Genomic DNA, 27,713 nt, shown 5'->3' with positions numbered 1-27,713 from the left:
TCGTCCCTTCTTTTATGATATTTGTGCAACAATACCTTAACCAAATGGGGTCATTCACTGAAATTGAGAAAGTGGTTTTTGTTCCACCAAATATGACTCAGGTGGCTGCTGGGAATCCATGATCGCATGCAAATTATACTGGAAGAGGGGCGGAGCCGGAGCCGCTGCCGTCCCAGAAGTCTCTGGGAAGCGGCTGTGCTGCGCGGGCAAATCTTTGCTCCTGGGAAGATGGCGGCGGCGGAGCCGGGGCATTAGGGCAAGTGCAGGCTGCGGCCACCCGCTCGGCTGGACGCACAGGCCGGCCCGGTGAGTACGGGGTTGGGGGCTCGGGCGGTTGGCCGGCCTCCGGACGGCGCCGCGGCAGCGGGGAGCGCCGGCCGGGGAAGGCGGTAACTAGCGGGCCCGGGGCGGGGCCTGTGGGGTCAGAGGGCGGGCCTGGAGAGCAAAGGGTGCTGGGTACGCGGCCTGAGTGCGCTGGGCGGGGTCTGGGGGTCGTGGCGGAAACTTGGGGGAACCTGAGGCGCCCCGGGGGTCGGGGCATCCGGAGCAGGGGGAAATCGGGGCGGGACCTGGAACGATCGGGGGAGGGGCCTAAGGTTATACCTCCCCGCGGAGGGCCTGAGGTGCGTTGGGTGGGGGGGCTTGGGGGCGCGACCTGAAGGGCCAGGTGTATGGAGGCGAGGCCTATGGGGTGGTTTGGGAGACCCTGAGATGAAAACAGAGTTTGGGCCGGGCCTGGGGACACAAGGGGCAAATTGGGAGTGGGGTGTGGAAAGCAAATACTGTAGGGGGCGGGGCCGGAGGGCTTTGGGGGCAGAGCTTAAAGACTGTTGAAGGGGCTTGTGGGCGAGGCCTCGGTGTTCCCGGGCAGGGCTTGAAGAAGCTTGGGGCCTGGGGGTCGTGATTGAGGAAGACGGGGCCGATCGTACTCCCAGTCTCACTGCGCTTTAGTAAAGGTGAAAAGAAATAAGCTTAATCGATGCCCGGCGCATGGAGCGCGCTGAGGAAACGTTCACCGTTCCCGTTGTTAGTTACCTGGGGAAGCCCTGCACCAAGCTGCTGCCCGGCCCCCTCCCTGCCTCTGTCAAAGGCAGCCCCACCGGTGCTCTTGGGTGTCCGTGGACTCCTCCTTAAGGATAGACCCGCGTCCTGCCCTACCGCTCCTCACAGCTTGCACTGTCCCCAGCTTTGTTCACCTGGACCAGTGCAGTCACCCCCACCCTGTCCCGCAGCCTCGCCCTCCAGACAGCCAGAGTGGCCTGTGAAACATAAACAGGCCTCAGCCCTCCTGGGGCTGCCACCTCCCTCAGGGTGAAACCCTCCAGGCCCTGCACGACCTGTCGCGTCCCCTCCCCACCCTTACTTTGCCCCGCTCCCTCACTCACCCTTTTCCTGCCCCGCAGGGCCCCGTGCCACTCCTTGAGCGCCCAGGCTCAGTCCAGCCTCTGGTCCTTTGCACTGGCTGTTCCCTCCACCTGGCATGCTCTTCCTTCAGGCTGCTTGCCTCGATCCCTCACACCTCCACCGGGGAGGCCTCCCTGGCCATGCATGAGTAAAATGCAGCTCCCCCGCCACATGTGGGGCAGGGGTTGAGTCCACTTTGTCCCCCGCGGTAACCCAGTGTCCAGCACTGCCCTTGGGGTCCTGCAGATGCTGCGTGAACATCGATGACAAGCCAGTCTCCCTGCCGCAGGAGCTGGTGACTGTCCTCCGTGTGTGACCTTGGCAGGTGGGCACAATGGACCTGGCTTACATCTGCGAGTGGGAGAAATGGCCCAAGAGCACCCACTGCCCGTCGGTGCCCCTGGCCTGCACCTGGTCCTGCCGTAACCTCATCGCCTTCACCACGGACCTGCGGAGTGACGACCAGGGTGCGCCAGCCGCTCCCCTGCCCCCCACCCCCCGGCTCCCACAGGGTCTCCTCCTCCAAGACGAGGGGTGGTGAGGGGTGCAGAGGGCCTGGAGCCAGGGGCGCTGGGATCACCCCGTGGGATGGCAGGGCCCAGGGGTGGGTGGCCCCGTGCAGCTCGCTGAGGCTCCTGCCTGAGTTTTCCAGACCAAACGTGTCACCGCCTGACTTTGAGGTGCACTCTGCCAGCTGGGCCTGTGTTGTCTCTGCCACTGAGTGACGTGCACTCGGGAGAGGGAATTAGAAAAACACAGAAACTTAGGGTGAGGGAGAGAACCAGCCGTTAGTTTCCACGGAGAGACGCCCACTGTTAGCATTTGGGGTTCGTTTTCTTCCGGTGCCGTTTTCTACGTCTCCTTTGCCCCACTGGAGGCAGGGTCACGGGCCGCGGGCCGCTCCACCTCTACTCGGGCGGCCGGCGTGTCAGCAGCGGCTCCTGAGTCCCCGTGGCCGGGGCTTTGCTTCTTCCTCCCTGATGCCCCCGGGGTCGTCGGGCACCCGGCTGTTGTTGCCGTGTTGAGCACACCGTCCTTCACAGACCTGACCCGCATGATCCACATCCTGGACACCGAGCACCCCTGGGACGTGCACTCCATCTGCTCGGGGCACAGCGAGGCCGTCACCTGCCTCGAGTGGGACCAGTCAGGTGAGGGCAGCTCCCCTTGATCTGTGGGTTTGCGGGCCCTGCTGTGCCCACTGCTGCTGTCCAGAGTCCTTTCTGGACTCGCCTGTGCCCCTCCCTGCTCTACTGCCCCCAGGCCGGCCTCTCCCACCCGGGCCCCTGATGGACAGTGGCGGGGGGGGGGGGTCTTGTGACGCGATTTTGGCCCCTGCCCCGCACAGGCTCGAGGCTGCTGTCTGCTGATGCCGATGGGCAGATCAAGTGCTGGAGCATGGCCGACCACCTGGCCAACAGCTGGGAGAGCCCCGTGGGCAGCCTGGTGGAGGGGGACCCCATCGTGGCCTTGTCGTGGCTGCACAACGGTGTGAAGCTGGCCCTGCACGTGGAAAAGGTGCGTGTCCTGCCTGGGGGCGCGGCTCCTCCTCTTGTGTCACCAGCACCCTTTTGGTCCGCCTCGCCCGGGCCCGGCTCACACCTGCCATGCAGGGTCAGTCCGCAGGGTCAGCACCTGTGTGGCCAGCAGCCCCCGTGTGACTGACGTGGTGAGATCCCAGAATTCCTGCCCGTACCCCACGGTTCAGCCCAGCGTCCCCTTGAGAGGGGAGCCGCCTGGGTCCAGGGTGCTGAACTCAGATCGCGATGCCGCGCCTCACCCGTCGCTTTCCTCACCATCAGGTGGGGCTGCCGCTGGCCGTGGTGAGGGTTCAGCACGAGAAGGCTTGGGAGGGCTCGGTGGGGCGGCCGGGGTGCATGTGGCCTGCTCTGCCGGCTGCTCCCCAGAGCCAGGAGCCCCTCCTGGGTTGGTGCTGTGGGAAGTGGCTTTTCTCCCATCCCTTCCCCACGTCTGCTCCCTGTGCCCGGTGCAGGGCCTGGGGACAGTTACTGTCAGCACCTGGCAGCAGCCGCGGGGGAGCGGGGGCAGGGGCTGCGTGCTGCCTTCCCTTTGTCTGTTCTCCTTTGTTATGTAACAGCGCTACTGAGATACAAGTCGCTTAGTATGGTTCACTCACCTGAAGCATACAGATTGGTGGTTTACTTAGTATCTTCACAGACTAGTACAGCCATCACCACACTCAATTTCAGACCATTCCTTTTTTTTTTAATACTTTCTTTCTTTATTTCTTTTATTTATTTATTTACGGCTGCGTTGGGTCTTCATTGCTGTGCGTGGGCTTTTCTCTAGTTGTGGCGAGCGGGGGTTACTCTTCGTTGCGGTGTGCGGGCTTCTCATTGCGGTGGCTTCTCTTGTTGCAGAGCACGGGCTCTAGGCGCGCAGGTTTTAGTAGTTGTGGCTCGAAGGCTCTAGAGCTCAGGCTCAGTAGCTGTGGTGCATGGGCTTAGTTGCTCCGCGGCATGTGGGATGTGGGATCTTCCCGGACCAGGGCTCAAACCCCTGTCCCCTGCATTGGCAGGCGGATTCTTAACCACTGCGCCACCAGGGAAGCCGCAGACCATTCTTTTCAACTCAAAGGAAGTCTGTCCCCGTTAGCCTCACTCCCCTTCCCCACCTCAGCCCCTGGCAACCATGAACCCACTGTCTGTCCCTGTGGACTTGCCCGTTCTGGACGTTTCCCATCAATGGAATCACACACCGTGTGTCCTTCTGTGTCTGGCTTCTCTCATCAGCGTCGTGGTCTCAAGGTCTGTCCACACTGTTGCGAGCATCAGGGCTACTGTTCTCCTTACCACCAGATACCTTTGTCTCTAAATTATAAGAGACGGATGTGCTCATTTAAAACGCTCGGGCATGCACGCGGCTCTCGCCCGTGATGTTGCGGTCAGGCGTCTATCCCCTCTTCCCTTGGTAGGAATTCTGACTGCAGGGCTTGCTGCCTAACCTTCTGGACCTTGTTCTCTGTGCGATGTTTCTTTTTCACACTGCCAGCGTCTCTCCTCAGGGGTCATCCGGGGGCTTTTGCTTCTTTCTTTCCAACAGTGCCAGCACCTCCACGTCTGGAAGACTCTGTTGGGGCCGTGGTCAGCCCTGCCCTCCCTGGACGCCTGGCCCTGTGGGTCTGCTCCCCAGACAGAGAGGGCACATACTCTCCCACTGCCCAGAGAGCCCTGCTTAGTCTCCAGCTCGTGCTGTTTCAGTGACAGACACGTTGCCCGGATTGAAAGGAACCCGGCGTGCAGGCTGCCCCCGGGTCCGCCCGGGTGGAACGCTGGGAAAGGCCCAGCCGGGGACAGAAACCAGGGCCGGGGCGGGGGTTAGCTGGGGGCCCGAGGGCCCTTCCGAGGGGAGTAGAAACGTTCCTGCCCAGGATCGGAGCGGTTTCCACAATGGGGTGGTTGTCAACTCGAACCGAAAGCCGGGAAGAGGTGAATTTTGCTGTACGTTAATTGTAACCTAGACCGGGTTTGGAAAGGTGACACAGCAGTGGCAGCTGTACTTTGCAGCACAGCCGGAATGCTTTACCTCCAGGGTCTGTAAACTGCAGCCTGCTCGCTCGCCCACCTTGTAAGCAGTCTCACTGGCGGCTGCTTCTCTCTGCTGCAGACGCAGGGAAAGAGCTGAGTGGTTGCAGCAGACCACTTGGCTCACAAAACTGAAAATACTGAGTGTTTGACCCTGTGAGGAAAACATGGTGAGTCCTGTCCTGCGCGTGTTTAGCCGTGTCATCCTCACCACAGTTCTCGGACGTACAGATGGGGATACTGAGGGTCAGAGAGGCCCGTGTCACACAGTGCTTGAGTGGCTGAGGCAGGATCTGAACTCAGGTTCATGCTCTCGTGCCTTCTGCCACATGGTTCCTCCACGTTCCCAAGGGTGTGACTCCCAGAAGGGCGTCCTGGGGTCACAGAGGCAGACCCCTGAAGGCCAAGTGCATGCCCGGGGCCGGGGCTGCCCCGAGCTGACCCCTCCCCCTCCCCCACAGTCGGGCGCCTCCAGCTTTGGCGAGAAGTTCTCCCGAGTCAAGTTCTCGCCGTCGCTCACGCTGTTTGGGGGCAAGCCCATGGAGGGCTGGATTGCGGTGACAGTCAGCGGCCTGGTCACCGTGTCCCTGCTCAAGCCCAGCGGGCAAGTGCTGACCTCGACAGAGAGCCTGTGCCGGCTGCGTGGCCGCGTGGCCCTGGCCGACATCGCCTTCACGGGTGGTGGCAACATCGTGGTGGCCACGGCAGACGGCAGCAGTGCATCCCCAGTGCAGTTCTACAAGGTGTGCGTGAGCGTCGTCAACGAGAAATGCCGCATCGACACCGAGATCCTGCCCTCGCTGTTCATGCGCTGCACCACTGACCTCAACCGCCGGGACCGGCTCCCCGCCATCACCCACCTCAAGTTCCTGGCCCGAGATATGTCAGAGCAGGTATGCCCGCCCGGCCACCCTGTGGTAGGACCGCTCGGGGCTAAATCCAGGCGTGGGCAGGGCTGGTCCTTCCGGAGGCTCCAGGGCAGCATCGGTTCCCGCCTTTTCCAGCTTCTAGAGGCGCCGCAACCGTGGCTCGCGGCCCCTCCTGCATCCTCACAGCCAGCAGCGCAGCATCTCCCGTCTCTCTCTGCGTCTGACCCTCCCGCCTCCCTCTTATAAGGATCCTGGGATGACGCTGGGCCCACCGGGAATCCAGGGTCCTCCCCGTCTCAGGGGCCTTAACTTAATCCCACCTGCTAAGTCCCCTGTGCCCCGTGAGGTGACATAGCCACAGGTCCTGGGACCATGACAGGGACATTTCTGGGGGCGAGGTTCACCCAGCTGCACCGGGGCCCCCTCATAACCTTGCACTGATCAGCACCCAGCTTCATGAAGTCCCAGTACGTTTCCCCGGCCCCCTCGTTTCTCGCCGGGGGTGCCTTGAGCGACTGCCTTCCCCAGGGGAGGCGGGGTCATGGGGGGCAGGTGCGGTGCAGGCTGGGTGTACATGGGTCGGAGTCCGCAGCGGCTGTGAGGCGGGTGCCGATGTGAGCCCCGTGGAGCAGCCGGAGGCCCGGAGAGGCCAAGGGGCTGGTCCAGGCCCCTCACCGAGCCGCCCGCCCCCCCAGGTGCTGCTGTGTGCGTCCAGCCAGACCAGCAGCGTGGTGGAGTGCTGGTCTCTGCGCAAGGAGGGGCTCCCCGTGAACAACATCTTCCAGCAGCTCTCGCCCGCCGGTGAGTCCTGCTCCAGCCGGCCAGGGACACGCAGCCTCCCGGGAGCCTGGGGTCCTCTGGGAGCCCTCGGGTAGAGTGAGGCACGGGGGTGACCTGAGTTTGCCAAGAACGTGCCCGCCACTCCCTTCCCTCCCTCTCTGTTCCGACACCCACGTGGAGCCCCGAGTCCCCTGCCGGGACTGGCCCCCCTCCTGACACCTGTGTGGCCGGGAAGCCGGGGGTGAACCTGCGGCCACGTGGGGCGTGTTCCCGCTGACGGCAGCGCTGTTGGCCCTGGAGTGGCCGAGCGGCCATGTCAAGAGGCCCCTTGAGGCTCTGTCTGCCCGCAAGGTGGTCGCCTAAGCTGCTCGATGTGGCCTCGGAGGAACTAAATGTGAAGAAGGTCGTGCTGCCTTTCCTGAGTGACGCCGCGGGGCGGCAGGGCCACAAGGGGTCCCAGCCCTTCCCTCGTCCCTCCTCTGTCCTAGTAGCTGTGGGCGCGGCCGTCAGGCGGGTCATGGCCCCCACGCACACCGTGGGACCTTGTCACAAGCGGGCCCACATCTCACGTGAGAGGGTCGTCACCCCCGGCAGCGGGTCGAGCCTTGTCCTGCTGCAGGTGTCCGCGTGCCGAGCTCACCCGCACCTCCTCCCCCCACCCTGCCCCTCGTCCTAGCGTCGCGTGGCCTGCGGGCTCTTGGACCTGCCTCTTCTCCTACCTCCCTGCCTTGGCCCTAAGCGCCCCCCGCCAGCCCATCCTCCCTCTCAGGCCCCCGCTCTGCCAGCCACCGTCCAGCCCGTGCTCCAGGGGTTGGCCTGACTTGGGTGGACACGTGGGTCCAGGTGGACTTGGGCAAGCAGCTCAGCCTCTGACAGCGGCCACTCCCCTCTGTAAGCTAGGAATGGCCGGGGCTGCCAGGCTGGGTGTGGGTGCGGGTGCCTGGCCTGCTCGCCCTCCCTCCCTGGGCATCGCCGTAGCTGTCACCGTTACAGCTGTGCTCAGCGTCGTCCTTCGCTGGGCCTCGGTCTCCCTGTGGGATGACGTTTGCCAAGAGCCCCTTTGCGCGGGGCCGCCCAGGGAAGAGCTCTTAGGGCACAGGGGTAGAGGTGAGCTGTCACAGCCAGCTTTGCCGTGTCACACACCAGCCCCAAACTCTGGCTCAGAACCACAGCCCGGAGGGCGGTGGGCCAGGCCGCCTCCACTGCTCCGTCCTGGTTCCCTGTGTCTGCCATCACCCCAGGGCAGCTGGGGTGCTGGCCGCTGGCTGGGCGCCTGGGCTCACCTCACTGTCACCTTGGAGTCCAGGTGCACGGGCGCCACTGAGCCTCTGCTCACATCACGCCCGCAGCACCGGGGGCCAAACCCAGATTGACGGGAACCACCCCACCCCTTGCTGGGGGGCTTCATCATCACACCGAGGGTGTGGGCGCAGGGAGGGGCCTGTCTTGGGCACCTGTCGGTCCAGCTCATGGGGAGAGCTGGGGTTCCACCCAGGACCTCTCAGACCACAGAGACAGAACCCCGTGCAAGCCGGCCGAGTCACTGGGGAGTTTTGGGGTTTGTGTGGCGGCAGGGTCGGGGGTGGGTTCCCCTTCTCAGCACGTTGGCTCCTTTGAGGGGACAAGGTGGAGCTGCCCCCGCCAGCTGACAGCCTTGCGGCCCAGGCAGGTGCCTCCTCCTGTTCCCGTGAAGGCCCAGGACCGGATCCTTTGGGGTCCCCCACCTCTCCCCCGACCCCAGTCACGTGAGCTCGCTGGGTCTCCAGGAGGGGCAGGGTGCTGGGTCAGGTGCACCCTTGTCATGTTTGTCTCGTCTTCATTTTTTTTTTTTGGTATTTATTTATTTATTTTTGCGGTACGTGGGCCTGTCACCACTGTGGCCTCTCCCGTTGCGGAGCACAGGCTCTGGACGCGCAGGCTCAGCGGCCATGGCTCACGGACCCAGCCACTCCGCGGCATGTGGGATCCTCCCGAACCAGGGCACGAACCCGTGTCCCCTGCATTGGCAGGCGGACTCTCAACCACTGCGCCACCAGGGAAGCCCTGTATTTATTTTTTTTATACAGCAGGTGTTCATTATCTATTTAGTATATATTAGTGTATATACGTCAATCTCAATTTCTCAGTTCACCCCACCCCCCCCGTCTTGTCTTCATTTTGTTGCTCTCTGTCCCCCCCACTCCCTTTTAGTTGGTGACAAACAGCCCACGATTCTCAAATGGCGGATCCTGTCAGCCACCAACGACCTGGACCGCGTGTCCGCCGTGGCGCTGCCCAAGCTCCCCATCTCGCTCACCAACACCGACCTGAAGGTGGCCAGCGACACCCAGTTCTACCCCGGCCTCGGTATGGTGTCTCAGAGCCCCCGGGGGAATGGGGTGGGCCCTGAGCTTGGGCTTCCGTCACAGGGTCCTGGGAGCCTAGCCCCCGGCCTCACGTCAGTCCCACTGGGGACGAGGGTACTGCTTTCAGGATCTGATGGGCTCAAAGGGCTGTGAGGCCACCGTCAAACTGTGCTCTTTACTACGTAGAGGGCTGTTAGCAGTCCACAAGGGAGAGGCTGGGAACTTGGGGAAGACTTTCCAGATAAGCTTCCTTCCCATGCCCACCCCCACCCCCGTTGTAGTAGCTCACGTGGCGATTCTGGGTTTGGGCCCTGGCGTCTGTGACCCTGGGTGAATCAGGCTGGCCATGTTGGTGCTGGCCCAGGGCAGCCCCCCAGCCCCCTGCTGTAGATTACGGGCTTTGGGTTCTACAAGCCCCTGAGCTTACTGGCCTCCGTTCCGCCCCGAGGCCCTTTGTGTACATCAGGCCCAGGCCCTTTCCATCTGCTGTCCTCTCCGCCTGCCCCTCCCACTTGTCCCCCTGGAAGTCACCTGTTGCCTCACGTCGGCCAAACTTAGTGCCGGCCGCAGGGGAGCGGGGCAGAGGTGCCCAGACAGGGTGCAGTCTGCTCCACCGATTTGGGGGCCGGTTAGCCAGGACTGGACCCCACTGGGGGGGTGCACCCCAGTGGCTCAGGGCTCACGCCGCTCCTTAGCACAGCCTCTGCTGGGCGTGGGGGCTGCCCCTTCCCATTGTCCAGAGCTGGGTTCGGCCGCCTGACCCTGCATGTGCCCCCAGGGCTGGCCCTGGCCTTCCATGACGGCAGCGTCCACATCGTGCACCGGCTCTCGCTGCAGACCATGGCCATCTTCTATAGCTCCGCAGCGCCCCGCTCCGTGGACGAGCCGGCTATCAAGCGTCCTCGGACCACGGGCCCCGCCGTCCACTTCAAGGCCATGCAGCTCTCCTGGACTTCCCTGGCCCTCGTGGGCATCGACAACCACGGCAGGGTCAGTGCTGTCCCCGGGGGACTGCTGTCTGTGGCGGGGGGCCGCACTTAGGAAGTGGGGGCCCTTAGGGTGCTGCTCCTGACATCAAGGAGTCCTAGGCCCCCAGTGCGCAGCAGGTGCTCTGCGAGTTGGCCTCCTGGTTCCCAGGGGAACCTGTCCATGGCCTGGCAGGAGGGCGGGCAGCCGCACAGCCACTCTCACACACTCACGCTTTCGCTTACACCCGCCTCTGTGTTTGCACGCTCATTCACACCCTTGCACGCTCACACCTCACGTTTGTCCTACTGGCACGTTCACACACGTGCACACGTTTGCACACTCACCCACGTGCGCGTGCCCCCAGCCCCCCACAGTGGGCTCCTGCGAGTTGCTCTCGGGCACCCTGTAACTTCTGTTCCAGCCCCATTCTCGGTGTCTCCGGGTGGTGGGTTGGGCTTCTCGGGAGCACGAAGTCTGTGTTCCCAGGGACTACACGGCCCCCAGCTGGACCTGCAGGCCCCGTCACCCGACAGGCGCCCTGCTGGCTAGGAGGCCCTTCAGGCCCTATGTGGGAATCGCCACAGCTATGGAAACCTGGGGCTTGTGGCCCCCGTTCACTCCACGTGGCTGGGCTGTGGCTCTGCAGCCCTCCCGTGTGACAGGACAGCGGGCAGGCCTGGGCCCCGCGCTGGCCGTGCCCTCCCTGCCCCCAGCTGCCCCTCGGGCCCCGCCCCCTCGGGCCCCGCCCCCTCACGCCCCGCCCTCCTCCACAGCTGAGCATGTTGCGCATCTCGCCCTCCATGGGCCACTCGCTGGACGCGGGGCTGGCCCTGCGGCACCTGCTCTTCCTGCTGGAGTACTGCATGGTGACTGGCTACGACTGGTGGGACATCCTGCTGCACGTGCAGCCCAGCATGGTGCAGAGCCTGGTGGAGAAGCTGCATGAGGAGTACACGCGCCAGAAGGCTGAGCTGCAGCAGGTGCCGCCCCCCTTGGCTGCTGCCCCGTCCCTCCGTCCGGGTGACCCGCAGGCCGGACGGCCCACCTCTCGCTGCCACCTCAGCCCAGCAGTGCGTGGCTGTGGGCCTGACGCCACCTGCCTCTGGGTGGCTTTGGAGGCCTTTGCTTCTGTGATAAGAGCACTAAATGGGGGTTTTACAGACGGGTGAGCCAGAGAGAAGTGATCGTTCAGACGCCATGGTGGCGCGCCTGTAAAACCCAGACACCCCCCCCCCCCCGAGTTCAGTGGGGCATGCAGAGGTCAGCGCTGCTAAGCATCTGAAGTTGCCCTCTGTGCCCGCCGTCGAGGAGAAAACAGGAAGGAGAGATCCCATTCCCATTAGCAGCCTGCTGAGATGTGCAAGTGCTGGGCCCGACCCGGGGAACAGCGCAGGACGGAGCTGGGTTCAGAGCCAGGGACGCCAGTAGTGATCAGATCTCTTGTCATCGGGCAGAGCTGTGTGCAAGCATTTTCTTTTTTGGCTGCACCCTTCATGCCTTGGGAGATCTTAGTTCCCCCGCCAGGGATTGAACCTGGGTCCTCTGCGGTGAGAGTGCAGAATCCTAACCACCGGACCACCAGGGGATTCCCTGTAGGCAAGCATCTTTCTGTTTTAAGTCCTCCACTCATCCTGGGAGACAACAGGTTTCAGGAGCTGTGGGGGGTAGAGCGGAATCTGTGGCCCCACCCACTTCATGCCAGGAGTGCCCCCAGTCGTGAGGTGTCCCAGGTGTGTCCCTTGGGCCCCTGGGGCACACGCGCCCGCAGGTTGAGACCCTGCCATCCTGTGAGGAAGGTCCTCCTACCTGGTTCCGCCATGAGGAGGGCAAGGCCCAGAGAGGGTTAGCGGCTTGCCCGGCTGCCCCAGCGCCTCGCTCTCCCCGGCTCCTCAGGCGCGTGCCCCGCCCACTCACATCCTCCGCCCCCCAGGTCCTCTCTACCCGGATCCTGGCCATGAAGGCCTCGCTCTGCAAGCTGTCGCCGTGCGCAGTGACCCGCGTGTGCGAGTACCACGCCAAGCTCTTCCTCATCGCCGCCAGCTCCACGCTCAAGTCGCTGCTGCGCCCGCACGTGCTCAACACGCCCGACAAGAGTCCCGGCGACCGGCTGACGGAGGTCTGCGCCAAGATCACGGATGTCGGTGGGTCCTGCCCCGTCCTGCGGGCCGCCCTGGCTGCTGAGGACCCCTTGGCCGTCGCGCACGTTTGGGGCGTCGGGGACACGCGGTGGGCGTTAACGGGAACAAAGATGACTCAGCCTGGGGATGGCGTCCCCAGGGGCACTGCCTGTGTGGAGGCCTGGAGGCCGGCGGGAGCTGCAGGGTGCCCGGCACAGGGGGTCCAAGGGGCGGGCAGAGCGATCTGAAGGCCAGCGGTGGACACCCAGAGCCCCTCCCTCCAACCCTGCCCTCCAGGTTCCCAGGCTCAGGCAGGCCCGTCCCTCATTTGCTTGTTCACGACGTTGGTGTCGGCCTGTGGGGGCGGGCCCAGCTCACCGTGCGTGCTAATGGGCGCACATGTGAGGTTCTGGCCGCCCCTGCCTGCCTGTCCCCTCCCAGACATTGACAAGGTCATGATCAACCTCAAGACGGAGGAGTTCGTCCTGGACATGAACACGCTTCAGGCGCTGCAGCAGCTCCTGCAGTGGGTGGGCGACTTCGTGCTCTACCTGCTGGCTAGTCTGCCCAACCAGGTGCGCCTGCACTCCTACTTGGGAGCCCCACCCCCCAGGAGCCCCGCCCCTGGCCTTGTCCTCTGAAGCCCCACCTCCCTGACCCCGCCCCTCCCAGAAGACCCCTCCCCCCGGGGCCTGCTGAGGTCCTAGGATGCGGCGCACGCTGAAGTAAGCAACCTGGGCCCTTCTGCCCGTAGGGCTCCCCGCTGCGGCCCGGCCACAGCTTCCTGCGGGACGGCGCGTCGCTGGGCGTGCTGCGGGAGCTGATGGTAGTCATCCGCATCTGGGGCCTGCTGAAGCCCAGCTGCCTGCCTGTGTACACGGCCACCTCCGACACCCAGGACAGCATGTCCCTGCTCTTCCGCCTGCTCACCAAGCTCTGGATCTGCTGTAAGGCGCCCAGCTCTCTACTCTCGTTCCGCCACCAAGATACAAGCCCTGGCCGAGTCCCCCCACCAGAATATAAGCTCCCGCAGGTCAAACTGGCTCTGCCGTGGCCCCCACTGTTCCCCCGGCACCCGACACAGGTCCAGGCACGGTGTGTGCTCATTAAACATCAGCCACTCTCAGGCACCTGTTTGTCTTGTGTCACCAGGTCGCGTGTTTCTGTGGCCAGGCTCTATCGTTGTCACATCCGTGATGCCAGGAAGGGCACCCAGTGTTTGCTGCATATTTTTTAAATGAATAAGTGGGTCCCCATTTTACAGAGGAGAGGACTGAGGCCCGAAAAGGGGAAGGAGCTTCCCAGGGTCACTCAGGAAGTCGGGGCAGGGCTGGGGCCTGCGCCTGGTGCTCTGTGAGCTCTGAGGAGGCCATGATGCCTCCTGGGTGGGCAGCCCTCCGGGCAAGGCTGCTGGGCAAGATATCCCCGTGGTCCCCTCCCCGCAGGCCGCGATGAGGGCCCCACGAGCGAGCCGGATGAGGCGCTCGTTGACGAGTGCTGCCTGCTGCCCAGCCAGCTTCTCATCCCCAGCCTGGACTGGCTGCCCGTCAGCGATGGCCTCGTCAGCCGCCTGCAGCCCAAGCAGCCCCTGCGTCTGCACTTCGGCAAGCCTCCCGCTCTGCCCGGCAGTGCCACCAGCTTGCAGCTGGACGGCCTCATCAGGTGCGTGCCCATCTCTGCCTCGGGGCCTTTGCACGTGCCGTGCCCGCTGCTTCCTTCCAGCCTGACCTTAGCGCTGCTCCAGAGACTCCCCCACCTCCACCCTCTCTCCCCTCCTGGTCACTTCCCTCCATCCAGTCGCCTCGGCCTGTGCTGATCTGTGCCCTCGCTTGTCTGGGTGACATCATCCTCTCTCTGGTCTGTCACCGCCTGCCTGGAGGGCCCCACGTGACTGACCTTGGTTCAGAGTTCGAGCTGACGCCCCAGTCCCCCACGGTAAATCGCACTGCAGCCTGGACTGCCTGGTGGGGCCCAAGGCCCCAGGGAATCAGAACCCTCTCAGGCAGACCTCCCAGGGCTTAGAGGTGACTTCAGGAGCCATTCTTTGGAATGTGTGGGGTCTGGACGGCCCACCCCTGCTGAGTGAACTCACGACTGCCCGGCAGTGCCTTGGGGTGGGCGTTTGTCCCCACTTAACAGACGAGGAAACTGAACCTCAGAGATGCAGTCGGGAGGCAGCTGGCCAGGACCCAAACCCAGCACCCCACGGGCCGCCTGCCTGAAATGGTGCTCGAGCGATGAATCCCCAAGTGGAGGTTCGCGTCCCCGCCTCCCCGGGAAGCGCTCTGGACCTGCCCTCAACACCTTCTGTGTTTTCTTGCACGTCTCGCTGTGGGCGGAACAGCCTGATGAATCACACGCTGTGGTTTGTGCTTGGGTTTCAGAAAAAACTTTACAAGGGGAGGTGGCTGGTCGCACAAGGGGTTTCACGCTCTCAGAAGTTTTCAAACGTGTGATACGAGCGTAACAGGCCGACCCACCCCAGCCCCAGGTCCTCTCTGAGGGGCTCTGGGCGCCAGGCTCTCAGACGTCGTGGCGGTTCTGGGCCGCCGCCCCGACCCCCGGGCTAGTGGTCTGTGGGCGGAGGGCGTATAGAAGCCCTGCTTGCAGACTCTCCCTGTTCCCCGGCGAGTGTGCGTCACGCACGCTTTGCCTTTAAGAGATGGAACTGTGCTGGCGTGTGCGTGCGTGCATGCGTGCGTGCGTGCATGCGTGCGTGCGCGTGCGTGTACACCCTCTAGCCCCTTCCATGCTCCTCTCTGTCAGGGCGCCGGGCCAGCCCAAGATGGACCACCTGCGGAGGCTGCACCTGGGCGCCTACCCCACGGAGGCCTGCAAGGCCTGCACCAGGTGAGCGCTGCAGCAGACGCCGGGCCCGCTCTGTCACCGGTGGTTTCCCACCTGGGAACGGGGGTCCCGGAGTGCCTCCCTTGTGGGGCTGCTGAGCGGGGGCCCCTGCGGTCTTCATAAAGGGCTGGGGTGGCCCAGCGGTGAGCGGCTGACCGGAGCCTGCCCTTGAGGGGCTCCCCAGTGACCTGACAAGTGCAGACATGAAGGAGTGACTGCAGCAGTGCTGCGCTTTGCAAACGTGGCCCCGAGTGCTGCCAGATGACCCCAGGGTCACACCACTAGGGACGGGCTGAGCCAGGACTTGGACCCACAACCCCTCCTCTGTCCACTGAGGGAGGTGAGGGGGTGGTATCTGAACTGGGACGGAAGGATGTGGAGGAATTAGATCAGTGTGGGGGGAGTGGGGGCTGCAGGGAACAGCATTCCTGGCGTGGAACAGCATGTGCAAAGGCCCTGTGGCCACCACCCAACCTTGCCTAGCGCCCCACCCTCCTGACTCCACCCGCAGGTGCGGCTGTGTCACCATGCTCAAGTCACCCAACAAGACCACAGCCGTCAAACAGTGGGAGCAGCGCTGGATCAAGAACTGCCTGTGTGGGGGGCTCTGGTGGCGGATGCCCCTCAGCTACCCCTGACTGCGCCCAGGCCCCTGTAAGTGGATTCTTTTTCTTTTCTTTTTTTTTCTTGTCTGGTGAATACGGTCTTTAATTATTAGTTGGATAATTTTTCTAAAAATTTCATTGTAGTTGATTTACAAGGTTGTTAGTTTCTGGTGTATAACACAGTATATAAATTTATATATATACATATATGTATACACACACGTTCTTTTTCCTACTCTTTTCCGTTATGGTTTATGACAGGATATTGAATATAGTTCTTTGTGCTATACCATAGGACCTTGTCATTTATTTTATATGTGTATCTTCTAATCCCACACTCCTACTATATCCCTCTCTCCTTTGGTACCCATGAGTTTGTGTTCTGTGTCTGTTTCTGTTTTGTAAATAAGTTCATTTGTGTCATATTTTACATTTTACATGTAAATGATATTGTATGATATTTGTCTTTGATTTCACTTAGTATGATAATCTCTGGATCCATCTATGTTGCTGCAAATGTCACTATTTCGTTCTTTTTATGGCTGAGCAATAATCTGTTGTGTGTATGTGTGTGTGTGTGTGTATATATATATATATATATACATATACCACATTTTCTTTATCCATTCATCTGTCGATGGACACTTAGATTGTTTCCATGTCTTGGTTATTGTGAATAGTGCTGCTGTGAACATTGGGGTGCATGTGTCTTTTTGAATTATAGTTTTGTCTGGACATTTGCCCAGGAATGGATCATATGGTAGTTCTGCTTTTAGTTTTTTGAGGAACTTCCATACTGTTCTCCATAGTGGCTGCGCTGCACCAACTACATTCCCACCAACAGTGCAGGAGGGTTCCCTTTTCTCCACACCTTCTCCAGCATTTGTCATTTGTAGACTTTTAAATGATGGCCATTCTGACTGGTGTGAGGTGATACCTTGTTGTAGTTTTGATTTGCTCTTCTCTAATGTTTAGCGATGTCGTGCATCTTTTCATGTGCCTGTTGGCCACGTGTATGTCTTCTCTGGAAAAATGTCTATTTAGATCTTCTGCCCATTTCTTTGATTGGGTTGTTTGGTTTTTTAATACTGAGTTGTATGAGCTGTGTATTTTGGAAATTAAGCCCTTTTTGGTTGCATCGTTTGCAAATATTTTCTCCTATTCCGTAGGTTGTTTTCATTTTGTTTGTGGTTTCCTTTGCTGTGCGGAATGTCAGTGGATTCCCAATGGGTTGAAAGGAAAGGCACGCTGTCCCCTTGCTGGTCACAGAGCAGCCACGCACTCCAGACCTTCACTGGGTGCGTGAGACAGTGCCACCCTTGAACTATGCTTTTCGGCCCTTATCAGCTGCGCCAGCACCTCTGTAACCGGCAGGGCAGGTGAGGACATGGCCTGAAGCCTCAAGTTGGCACCCTCGGCCCAGCGGGCCCTGCTCTTTCTTCCTCGGAGCCTACTGGCGGATCCGGGTGGAGGGCCTGGCCGCATGGCCACCGTAACAGGTGGTGACTGAGACCTGGCCCTGCCCTGAGGATCTCACTGGCCCGGGCAGAGCCACGGCTGTGTCCCGACCCCTGGGACCCCAGAGCTCAGTGACCGCCCTGGATTTCCCAGGTCCCAGCTCAGAGGGTCCAGGACAGCTCAGGCCTCTGTCCTTCAGAACATCCCACACGAACCTGCCGGGTGTCCAGTGGCCACTGTGACACCAGCCCGGGTGTCTGCTTCGGGTTCCTCACCTGTACCTGTCACTGCTGAGCCCTCGCGACCACCGTCTCTGACCTGGGCAGGCCCAGTAAACGTCCCCACTGGGTGGCCGGTGTCTTGTCGGTGTCCTGGGTGCCACCCGGCAGCCCCCTCGCCCCCGGAGCCTCCCTCCCCCTCCACAGGCATGTGGTTCCGCCCGTGTGCGCTGCTCTCCTGCTCTGTCAGCATTTATTGAGCACCTAGTGTCTGCCAGGCACAGGGGTCCCTGCGTGGGGTGGGGGGGAGCGGTGGGCTGGACGTGGGTGGGGGCTGCTCCCCGCCGCCTGGGTTCCTGCGCACATGAGTGTCTCTGTCTCTGCTTTCCCTCTGCATCCCTCCCCCTCCCCCCGGGTTTCCTGAGCTCCGCGGCCCCCAGGGGTCCTGCTTCGCCAGCAGCTGCTTCCACCCATTATACCTGGCTCCCTGCGGCCCGTGCACAGCGCCTGCCTGTTAAGTGGTGATTGATTGCTTCTTGTTTTCCTCTGGAGGAGCAAGGGAGGGCGGGCCGGCCCGGCGCCCCGCAGAGGTCGACACGCGGCAGCGGTGTCTGTTGGGCTTTCTGGGGCCGGCAGCGCTCCAGGGGCCCCATTACCTGGGCCAGGGGCCGCTTCCCTGCCGGCCCACCCACCTGCGGCAGCAGCACTTGGCGTCTAGGTCCTGCTGTCCGAGAGGTGCTTCTGCGGGGACTTGTGGGGACCCGGAGCTGCTGGCCATGCCGGGAGGGGTGGAGACACCCTGCCTCGGACTCACCTCCCGTGCTGCTGCCACCGCCTTCTGTCCCCTTGGGGAAAGGGGACCCAGGGTGGCCTCCCTGGTCGAGGGGCATGTGGTCCACAGTCCTACATATTTTTTCTCAGCCTTTTTACCCCATTTGACCATGTTTTTTTAAAGCAACTTGTGTTTCTCAAGTCATTTGAAGTCTTTAAACCAGTTATTTGTCTTAGAAAAATGAACCTGTTTCTTGCACTCATGTTTCATTGGTTAAGGTTAAGTTGTGGGTACTTACACCCCGGCCACCATCTTTGGACGCTCCCTGGAGGGCGGGTCCACATCTCCTCCCCTTGGATCTGGGGCTCGCACCTGTTCCCACCTGTCCTGTGCAGGGGAAGTGACCCCGGGTGACCCTGAGGCTGGTGGGAACCGGCCTGGCTCCTGGGCCATCATCCTGGAGCCTCCAGGCCTCTGGTCATCTAGGTGGTGGGACAGGGACACGCACCTCTCCCCCCCACATCCTTGTGACCCCGACCCACACAAGCTGAGCGCAGTGAATGGCGAACGGGGATGGCTCAGCGTCGCCGAGTTTGGGGCAGTTTGTTACGCAGCAGTGGATAAGCGGAACGCTCCGTGAACTGCCGTGACGAGCCCAGTAGGCATAAGCGGGCCCGGCTGTCCAGAAGCGTCGGGCTCACCTGGGGGCCATGGGGGGGGGCCCTGCTGAGAGCCCTGCTGGAACGTTCCTCCAGGTTGAGAGGGGATTTGTGGGTGGGGATGTGCCCTTGCCCCCCGTCCTGCCCCCACCATGTGTCCACACGGGTCCCCCCCTCTGGGGTCAACAAGGGCAGGTGTTACTGTGACAGGGAGAGGCAAGTCAGTCGGTCGGGCTGCGTGTTCACTGTGCCTCAGCCGCCTCAGAGCCAGGCCCACGGGTCCCAGCTGCAGGTGAGGAGGCCGAGGCCACCATCCTCCGGAAATAGAAGCGAGAAGCTGCTCTTGACTCCCCACGGCAAGCGGGCTCCCGTCTGCAGTGGGGGGGGGGGCACGGCCACGTGGGCCACCCTCCCTGCACGCTCCCCCTCCCCCTCCCACCAGCATCTGGGGGGAAATTGCTAGAAGAGGCCCTGCAGGGTCACAGGGCTCTCAGGCGGCTGTGTCACAGGGACTTCTGAGTTTTCATGTGACTGCAGAAACCCCCCCACGGGGTAGAAAGCATGGAGCCTATGTCTCCTGCCTGGAGACCCCCAGATCCCTCCCCCTCTGCCTGCCCCACCCACTCCATCTGGTCCTGCTCTGACCTCAGGGCCCGCGGCTCACCAACACGGACAGCCTAGTCTGGTCTGTAGCCCCCGCTAGTGGTGCCAGGTAAAATGCAGGACGACAGTTAAATCTGAATTTCAGACGAACAGTGAGTACGCTGAGAGCCCCAGGCCCGTCTTCAGGATGACTCAGGAGTTCCATCCTGTGCAATGGAATATTTGACCCGGTTCCTAGGAGCAGGGCTGGGTCTCAGCTGTGTCTACACAGTAAGCACTCAACAAGTGCTTCCATATGAATGAACGCTCCATAGCGGAAAAGCAAAAACCGGCCATAGGTTCCAATTCCAGTGCCTGGTGGGGCACACGACCACCTCTCAGACCCTCAGTCTCCTCGACCAAAGAGAGGTCAGAGACCCCCTTTGTGGACCAGGCTCAACACCTGGGGCCTAGGAGGTGCTGGGCTTCAGTGGCCCCTCGTCCAAGTGGGAGAGAGGGCACAGGGCCTCAGGACCTGGGTTCTGCCCTGTCACCTCCCAAAGGGGTAAACAGAGCCAGGAGGACAGTGAGTCCCCTGGGCCTCCAATCAGTGGAGCTGCTCTGGGACACCAGTCAGCTTTGCTCAGTGAACCGCGCAGCACCTGGGGCTGGCCTATGAACGCAGGCCCTGTGGCTCTGCGCTCATTTCCAGGCTTTGCTGTGTGACGTCAGGAGAGTCGCACGGCCTCTCTGAGCCTGTTTTCCCATTTGGGACACGGTCCTAAGAACACAACTTCTCTGTGTACCTAGATCTCAGCCCAGAGCAGGGTCTTGCACATAGCAGGCCCTCACTTTCTGCTCGGGAAGCAAGGACCAAGGGGACACCCACCCCCATTCGTGCTCCTCCCTGGGTCTCCGGGCGTCTCTCCAATTTCCAGGGGAGAGTAAGGGCGCCACCGCGTGGCCAAGACGTGAAGCGACTCCTGGCAGCTCCAGCCCGGCTTGCGGGGCGTGGGGTCTCCGGACTTTTGTCCCCGAAGATCCCTGCGCCAGGCACGCCGTCTCTCAGCCTTTGGGTCACCTCCTGGCACCGCATTACCAGGGCGCTGCCGCCCCCCTCAGTTTGGCTCGCCTCCATCCGCTCCCTCACGCAGCGTGCACTCTGTAAAGGCGGACCAGGTGCAGGAGTGGATGACTTTATTGCTCGGGCCCCCGTGACCGCCGCCCCTCAGGTCCTCCTCAGGCAGCTGAGCCCTCAGCCATCACTCCGTCGATCCAGGCCACGTAGCTCGCCACGCGCGTGTAGATGCCGGGCTTCTTGGGGTTGCCACAAACACGTGAGCCCGAGGTGACCACGCCCTCGGCCACGCCGCCGCACACCAGCGGGCCTCCAGAGTCACCCTGCAGGGAGCGATGTCATGAGGTCCGGTGCAGGGCCGCCGTAGGCGTCCGGCCCGCCCTTCGGCGTCCGGTCCGGCTCCACCGGCGCCTGCTGCAATTCCCCTCAGCCCGCCGGTCCCAACAGTTCCCTCGCTCGTCAATCTCAGGCCCCGCCCACCAAGGCCCCACCTCCGCCGGCTTTCGGCTCCGCCCCTCTCCAGGCTCCACTCCGCACTCCGTCCCACGGAAGTGGAACAGCCCCCTCCTCCGACCCTGCCCCACTCCTGGCCCTCTCCAAGCTCGGGCCCCAACTCGTCCGCACGCTCTTCCAGATCCCACCTCTCCTCCCAACCCTGCCTAGACCTCTGGCCAGCCACGCCCACCCAGTCTGAGTCATTGACCCTCCCATCTCAGCCCCCACACCTGCCTCAGGCCACGCCCACTCTCCTGGGGGGGGCACTCTGCGAGCTCCCCCGCGCGCGACCCGCCCTTTCCATCAGCCTCGCCTCCCGTATTCCCGCGCGCCCCGCCCCTTCTGTTGGCTCCGCCCCCAGCAGGCCGCGCCCCCCCCCCCCCCCCCCCGCCTCGCCCTCCCGAGGCCTTGGCCCCCACCCCTCTACTGGACCAGCCCCGCCCTTGCACCTTGCAGCTGTCCCGGTGTCTGCTCTCCGCGCACATCATGCTGTTGGTGATGGTGCCGTCATGGTACTTGCGCAGGTTGCAGGTGGCGCGGTCGAGCACCGGCAGGAGTAGGTGCTGCAGGCGGTCTGGCCGCCGGCCAGCGTGGTTAACCACGCCCCAGCCGGCCACGTCGCAGAGCGTGCCGGCCGCCACGTCGCGGTCCTTGCGCTGCCAGGGCAGGGGCTGCACGTAGGGGCCCAGCACAGCCTTCTCAGAGAGCTGGGGGTTGGGGCGGAAGGGGATGTTAGGGTCGGGGCGGGGGCGAGGGCGAGGGCCCCGGGGCAGCAGGGGGGACTGGGGCTAGACTCAGCAGACCTGCAGCAGGAGGAGGTCGTGGTCGATGGTGTCCGGCCGGCTGTCTGGGTGGGGCACTGCGCGTAGCACGTCGTACAGGCGCTTGGAGGGCTCCGGCTGTGACAGGGAGTGCGCGCCCAGGAGCACCTGCACCTTCCCGTCGGCCCTGGGAGTGGGGTGGACCCACCATCAGAGTCACGTTCCCGCCCCACCTCACCCCACCCCACCCCACCCCGTCCCGCTCTTTGCCCCAGGCCACTCACACATCCTCCAGGCAGTGCGCTGCGCTCATTACCCACTGCTCGGCCACCAGGAAGCCTCCGCACACGTGCTTGCCGTTCACTTGCACGGATGCCATGTAGGGCCGCGAGTGGGACATGGCCTCTCGGCCGCCCAGGATCCTGCCGCGGGGCTGAGCCGCTGGAGGTAGGCAGGTCAGCGTGAGGACTTAGGGGGTGACTGCAGCCCCCCCCCCCGCCCCCCGCTAGGATTCTCTCTCTACCCCGAGGCGGCTCCAGCACGCCTCAGACCTGGAATTCCATCCTTACAATTCTCCCCGACAGAGTTGCAAACTCCGGGGGGGCCCAGGGAGGAATGCCCGAGAAGACAGATGATAGGGAGTGACCGAGTCTGGGGCAAATGCCATACCTACACATTGGGCCTGAGGCTGCAATTTAAACATAAGGAAAGCCGGACTGTCCAAACCCAACACCCCTGCCAGCCATTACCCCTCGAGCTGCCGGTTTTCCAGTGTGTGGAAAGCTAGGTTCAAAGTTTTGAGAATTACCCCCGGTGGTCCAGTGGTTAGGACTCGTTGCTTTCACTGCCGAGTGCACGGGTTCAATCCCTGGTGGGTGATCTAAGATCCCACAAGCTGCACAGCCCGGCCTCCTCCCCACCAAAAAAATAAACCACCAAAATTTTGAGAATCCCTTGGTTTTCAGAGGCTTCTGTTCATGTGAAACCTGCCCCCTCCCTGCCCACTTAGGGGGGTTGGAGGACAGTCCTGTTTGACGGAGCAGGCCCCCTGGCTGACCGCCCTGCAAGCTGGTGGCCCCCAGCGGTCACCGCAGGCCCAGGTTCACTCACCACACACGGTCGCCCCGAGGAGGATCAGAGCCGCCAGGTGCAGGGAGCGGTCCGCCATGATGCTGCAGTGGCCTTGACACTGACCCAGGCCAGGCCCTGGGGGTGCTTTTATGAGGGTGGAAGGGGGCGGGCTCTCGCACAGGCCCTATCAGCCGGGTGGGCAGCAGCCCAGTTGGCATGGGGAAGCCACCTGTCCACCCTCCCCAGGGGCGTGGTTGTCTCCCACGGACTTTGTACCAAGAGTATAGACAGGCTGCTGGGCATGCGTCCCGCCTCTGTGAGCCTGGCCCCAGGCACAGGGGCTCCTGTGGGGAGCAGCCCCTCAGGATGGGCGGCAGGCAGAGCAGAGGGAGGGACCTACACCCAGCCCCACGGCCCCGTCTCTGCAGAGTGCCTTTGCAGCCCCAAGGTTTCACAACAGCAGCTGGGAACCACAGTTTGTAAACAGCCCACTTCCGCATTTTCTGCTTCTTTCTCTTTCTCTTCCTCCTGCAACTTGGAGAGGAGGTCGGGTGGGGGTGGGGGAGAGGTCATCCAACACCCTTGTCCCTGTTGCTGTGGCTCTGGAGCTTGATACCCCAACAAGTAGAATATTGGAAAGGTGGTGTGTATGGGGCAGCTGGAAAGACCATTGGATACAAGTGACAGGAAAACCGAGGCAAACTGGGTGGAGCCTTCTACAAGGAAATTACGTGGAAAGTTCATGGGTCTACCTTCAGGTGTAGCTTGATCCAGTTACTTGAACAAGGTCAGGTTTCTGCCTTTGGTTCCTCCTTTCCTCCTTGATGGCTTTTCTCCTCACTAGGCTCCCCTGTTGTGACCCCAGACTCGGCCCAGGAGCTCAGTCAGCCCCTCCGTAAATTCCCCATCACTGTAGCCGGAATCTCAAGCCTGCCTCTGACTGGCCGAGCTTGGATCGCATGCCCCTATACCGTCACTGCGGGCAGGTGATGGCAGGTTCTGAGGAGCAGAACCTGGGTCACATGGCCCTCTATAAGTTGGGGATGGCGGGTCAACATCTCGTGAACCTACTACTAGTGGGAGATGCTGCGTGTGACCAGAAGGGTGGGGAGGACCTCAGGCTGCTCCCAGTGGGAACAGTGCACAATCTTTTCCCCTCTCCTTCTTTTCGTGGTGAAAAGAAAAATAGAGAACAACATAGCAAATGTGACTTGTTAGATCCCAACGTGTTTTCTTACTCAAATCAGAAACTCTGAAACGAAAGCCCATTCGCATGTGGAGTCCAGATTATGTAAGTCAGAGTGTTGGAAATTGCAACAAAATTTGGAAATGACCCAACAAGACAAGATGGTTCAATAAATAACCCTGCTCGTCCCCGGATGTTTTGTTGACATGGAAAGACCGCCAGGGTGTAGTATTTATTAAGTGGAAAAAGTGATTGCAGGGCAGTGGGTCACCTTTCTGAGCCGCTGGCACCCAGGGGGAGGTGTGCCCCGGTGACAACCTGCGGGAAGAGCCGGCAGGCAGAGGGAGCAGCAGACGTTAACGACCTTGAGGTGGGACCCCCCCCCGGGGGGGGTGCTGCAGGGATCGGGTATTTGAGGATTTGGCACGAGGGGACAGAGAGGGAGTGATTTATCCTGGCCCCCTGGTGTGGGGTCCGGGGTGGGGGAAGGGGTGTCACCTGATGTTAACTTCTCTCATTTACTTGCTTGGGTGATCGTTTCCCACGCCATCAGACTGTGAGCCGAGTGATGGCAGAGGCCACATGTGTCGCGGCCCCCACCTGTGGCCCTAGGAGGTTCCTTCTCAGGCTCAGAGGCAGAAGAGGGGTGTAGGCTGGCCGTCTCCCCCAGGGCTGTGACTCCTTCGGGGCTGGGTGTTTCCTTGTGAAACATCTGCGTGGCTTTGCCCCCCGACCCCTGCCAAGGCAGAAGGCTGGGGAGGTGGGGGAGGGATTGTCTCCCCACCCAGTGAGGCCAAGGCTGGCCTGGGACCCCAACCCCTGGCTGGGTCCTTCCCAGATAGTGTGCCTCACTCTTCCCCACAGGGAAACTGAGGCTCAGAGACAGCAAGCAAGTTGCCCAAAGTCACAGAGCCGGGACTCAAACCCAGGCTCCTGAGCGTGGCTTCACAGCTCTCTGCACCTCCACTTCCTCATCTGTAAAGTGGGGCAACTCATAGGACCTGCCTCGAGGGCGGAGAGGACCAGTTGAGTGAATACTTGCAAAGACTCACAATGATTTCTATGCCTTGTAAGCACTCATGAACACTCGCTACAGTGCTTTTCATTATCGCCACCTGCAACATTAGTTTAATTATGCTTGATAGGAGGAAAAACCAGAAATGGCAATCAGTATCCTTTTGTAGAGGGTGGGGAAGGGACTTCTTACCCCAAAGCCCTGAATTAGCTGCCACCTGGTGGCAGCGTACTCGTGACATGCCCAAGACATTCTCCTGAGGACTTTCGACACTCGGTGGCACAACCAGCAAACCCCCAGACACATTCTGCAAAACAGAAGGTTTTTATTGTGCTAGGTGCCACATGACGCTGCATGGGAAGGGCCCAGCCAGGGGCGGGTCAGGTGGGGTGACAGGAGAAGCCCCTTCTAGCAGGTCCTGCCCGCAGCGTCCCTAGGGTGGAGGGAGGGGCCGTCATCGTCACCACCGTAGCGGCGGATGATGGAGTTGATCCAGTCTGCAAACTTGGCGACGGAGGCAAAGGCGTCTGGGAAGGTCCCGGAGCCGCAGCCCCCTCGGATGAAGGAATCGATCCCATGGACCAGCCTGTTGCAGACCAGGGGCCCGCCGGAGTCCCCCTGTGGAGCCAGACAAGTTCGGGAGTCTGGGCTTCCAGTCCCCACCCTCACACCCCCACCCACCCCCTTCAGGGTCGGGGACTCCTTCCACGGGTCTGGCTGTAGTTCTAGTTGCTGCAGCCTGGATGGGAGCGCGGTGGTGGCTCGGGGGGACATGGGGTACGTACAAAGCAGATGCCGGCATGCCGGCCTGGCACCAGGGTGCACACGTTGGAGGGGCGGCAGAGGGCTGTCACCACGGTCACGTTGAGCTGCTGCAGGACTGGGGGCGGTGGCCGGTTCGTGTCCAGCTGGCCCCAGCCCATGGCCACACACTGCACCCCTTCTCCCACGCCTTGGTCCTGGGCGGGCAGCTGGGCCACCTGCACATTGGTGTTGATGGTGGCCATCCTACTGAGCTGCAGCAGGTGGGATGGAGCAGTGGCATGTCACAGAGGGTGGGGAGTGACGACCCTCACCTCTCTGGGCCCTGGTTTCCCCACCATGGTCCTGGAATGTTTCAGAGCAGGACACCCACCCTGCAGGTTGCCTCCCACTTCAAGCCTCAGTTTCCCCGTCCGTAAAGTGGGAGCAGTCACCGTGGCTCAGGGCATCCCTGGATCTGTCTTGAGTGCAATAAACAGTAGGTAATAGGGCTTCCCTGGTGGCATAGTGGTTGAGAATCTGCCTGCTAATGCAGGGGACACGGGTTCGAGCCCTGGTCTGGGAGGATCGCACGTGCCGTGGAGCAACTAGGCCCGTGAGCCACAACTACTGAGCCTGCGCGTCTGGAGCCTGTGCTCCGCAACAAGAGAGGCCGCGATAGTGAGAGACCCGCACACCGCGATGAAGAGTGGCCCCCGCTTGCCACAACTAGAGAAAGCCCTCGCACAGAAACGAAGACCCAACACAGCAAAAATAAATTAATTAATAAACTCCTACCCCCAACATCTTCTCTAAAAAAAAAAAAAAAGGTAATAAAGCAAACGATGGGCCACAGCAACGACCATAAAACCCTTGTTCTAGAACATTGCCTGAGAATAATCATAGCTGGGCAAGCAGAGGGGAAAGGCAGGTTTCTCCCTCCGGTCTCCCACTGGCCCGAATGTGGGGAATTTTGCCCCATTTGGCAAAGAGGGAGACTGCCCCTTCCCTCTGCCAGCGGGCACAAAAATACCTTTCTCGCTGTCATCTCATGTAATCTCTGACAGCCCTGCACGGCGGGGGTGGGGTGGGGGTGGAGAGTATTTCTCTGTTTTACAGAGGGGGAGACTGAGGCACACAGAGATGGGGGCGACACCGGGTCTGCGCCCGCCAGCCTTGTCCCCCAGGCTCCTGCCCCTCCCCCACCCTCCCCAAGCCTCCCACGGGCCTTTGCACCCGCTCTTCCTGCCCCGCCCCCGGCCACGCACCTGGAGAACCGCGATGTCGTTCTCCAGGCGCAAGGGGTTGAAGCCGTTTTTAAAGACCCGCTGGACCCTGAACGTCTGCCGGGTCCGCTCTTGCCGACGCAGGTTATGTGCCCCCAGCACCACGCGCACCGACCGGTGGTTCCTGGGGCGGGGGGACAGGAGGTGATTGGGGCGCCCGCGGGGTCGGGAGCGGCGGAGAGACCCCGCCCGAGCGTAGGAGGACCTGCAAACCCTCGCGCCTTCGCCGGAAGGCCCCCCCCCCGGGCCCGCAGCACGGCCCGCGCGACCCTCGTGCGGCGGGCGCACTGGAACCCGAGATGGGGACGCGCGGGGACACTCACTTGCCGTTCAGACAGTGCGCGGCCGACAGCACGAAGTTCCGCGCGATCAGGGTGCCGCCGCAGAAGTGGCGTCCGCGCCTCTGCAGGGACGCCATGAAGGGCCACGCGTGCGGCCTGGCCGGCCGGCCCCCCACGATCTCCGAGGCCAGCGCGGGGCCTGGGAGCAAGGGCGGTGGCGGCGGTGAGCGGCGCGGAGGAGCCCCGCCCCCGCCCGGGAAACCCCCCCCCCCCTCAGGACCCCACCGGGTCGGGTTCTTGCCGTGCTTGTCGCCCAGAGAGGGGAGGGGGCCTGCACGGTCCCCCTGCCAGGGCGCAGCTAGATCTGGACTTCACCCGCTGAGAGTCCCCAGAGACCCCGCTGTTCAGACCTCACCACTCAGGACCTCAGCCTTCTCCTTATCCCAGCTGTCACTCCCCATGAGGATGAGGGGGCCGAGAGGGTCCCCAGCAGGTGGAGAGGCAGGACTGGACCCCAGGGACTGACCCGGGCCCCGCTCACCGCCCAGCAGCACGGCCAACAGGACAGCGGCCAGGGCAGGGCTGGAGGGTCTGCAGCTTTGGATCATGGTTGGGCGGGAGCTCTGGCG

General features: G+C 62.2%; 3 protein-coding genes across 8 annotated transcripts; 1 reads left to right on the top strand and 2 right to left on the bottom strand.

Annotated features, from left to right (window-relative positions):
- Positions 1-191: 191 nt before the first annotated feature.
- On the top strand, positions 192-26,152 carry MED16 (mediator complex subunit 16). Of its 5 annotated transcripts, none has more exons than XM_060007246.1 (16): positions 192-306; positions 1,730-1,871; positions 2,448-2,555; positions 2,753-2,922; positions 5,411-5,866; positions 6,514-6,619; positions 8,789-8,944; positions 9,722-9,933; positions 10,686-10,892; positions 11,843-12,053; positions 12,471-12,604; positions 12,784-12,976; positions 13,475-13,691; positions 14,796-14,879; positions 15,388-15,530; positions 26,074-26,152. In XM_060007246.1, the coding sequence occupies exons 2-15, from the start codon at positions 1,739-1,741 to the stop codon at positions 15,512-15,514; spliced, it is 2,514 nt and encodes an 837-aa protein (XP_059863229.1). In that variant the 5' UTR covers positions 192-306; positions 1,730-1,738; the 3' UTR covers positions 15,515-15,530; positions 26,074-26,152. The 5 variants fall into 5 exon arrangements, with proteins under 5 accessions (XP_059863229.1, XP_059863230.1, XP_059863227.1 ...); XM_060007247.2 differs by lacking the exon at positions 26,074-26,152 and adding an exon at positions 16,651-16,788 and having other exon boundaries at positions 5,411-5,842; XM_060007244.2 differs by lacking the exon at positions 26,074-26,152 and adding an exon at positions 16,651-16,788.
- Positions 20,352-23,018, bottom strand: CFD (complement factor D). Its single transcript, XM_060006507.1, has 5 exons — positions 22,615-23,018; positions 21,789-21,945; positions 21,547-21,691; positions 21,193-21,450; positions 20,352-20,571 (listed from the first exon to the last, which is right to left on the bottom strand). Exons 1-5 carry the CDS (start codon positions 22,670-22,672, stop codon positions 20,410-20,412), a joined length of 780 nt encoding a protein of 259 aa, XP_059862490.1. The 5' UTR covers positions 22,673-23,018; the 3' UTR covers positions 20,352-20,409.
- Positions 25,093-27,702, bottom strand: LOC132422536 (neutrophil elastase). 2 transcript variants are annotated; one of them, XM_060007249.1, is made up of 5 exons: positions 27,611-27,702; positions 27,127-27,283; positions 26,786-26,927; positions 25,562-25,792; positions 25,093-25,394 (listed from the first exon to the last, which is right to left on the bottom strand). In XM_060007249.1, the coding sequence occupies exons 1-5, from the start codon at positions 27,690-27,692 to the stop codon at positions 25,185-25,187; spliced, it is 822 nt and encodes a 273-aa protein (XP_059863232.1). In that variant the 5' UTR covers positions 27,693-27,702; the 3' UTR covers positions 25,093-25,184. The 2 variants fall into 2 exon arrangements, with proteins under 2 accessions (XP_059863232.1, XP_059863233.1); XM_060007250.1 differs by having other exon boundaries at positions 27,626-27,702.
- Between the last annotated feature and the right edge of the window lie 11 nt (positions 27,703-27,713).

The sequence above is a fragment of the Delphinus delphis genome, chromosome 3, assembly GCF_949987515.2.
Source record: "Delphinus delphis chromosome 3, mDelDel1.2, whole genome shotgun sequence".
In the NCBI taxonomy this organism is placed as follows: Eukaryota; Metazoa; Chordata; class Mammalia; order Artiodactyla; family Delphinidae; genus Delphinus; species Delphinus delphis.
This window is presented reverse-complemented; position numbering and strand designations above follow the sequence as displayed.

Excerpts from the sequence above, each read along its gene's own strand:
- MED16 (XM_060007246.1), top strand. The coding sequence starts at position 1,739 with ATGGACCTGGCTTACATCTGCGAGTGGGAGAAATGGCCCAAGAGCACC. Across the intron at positions 2,923-5,410 it reads TGGCCCTGCACGTGGAAAAG|TCGGGCGCCTCCAGCTTTGG; the intron begins GTGCGTGTCCTG and ends CCTCCCCCACAG. Across the intron at positions 13,692-14,795 it reads CAGCTGGACGGCCTCATCAG|GGCGCCGGGCCAGCCCAAGA; the intron begins GTGCGTGCCCAT and ends CCTCTCTGTCAG.
- CFD (XM_060006507.1), bottom strand. The coding sequence starts at position 22,672 with ATGGCGGACCGCTCCCTGCACCTGGCGGCTCTGATCCTCCTCGGGGCG. Across the intron at positions 21,946-22,614 it reads CCTCGGGGCGACCGTGTGTG|CGGCTCAGCCCCGCGGCAGG; the intron begins GTGAGTGAACCT and ends GCCTACCTCCAG. Across the intron at positions 21,692-21,788 it reads GCGCACTGCCTGGAGGATGT|GGCCGACGGGAAGGTGCAGG; the intron begins GTGAGTGGCCTG and ends CCCCACTCCCAG.
- LOC132422536 (XM_060007249.1), bottom strand. The coding sequence starts at position 27,692 with ATGATCCAAAGCTGCAGACCCTCCAGCCCTGCCCTGGCCGCTGTCCTG. Across the intron at positions 26,928-27,126 it reads GCGCACTGTCTGAACGGCAA|GAACCACCGGTCGGTGCGCG; the intron begins GTGAGTGTCCCC and ends CCCCCGCCCCAG. Across the intron at positions 25,793-26,785 it reads ACGACATCGCGGTTCTCCAG|CTCAGTAGGATGGCCACCAT; the intron begins GTGCGTGGCCGG and ends CACCTGCTGCAG.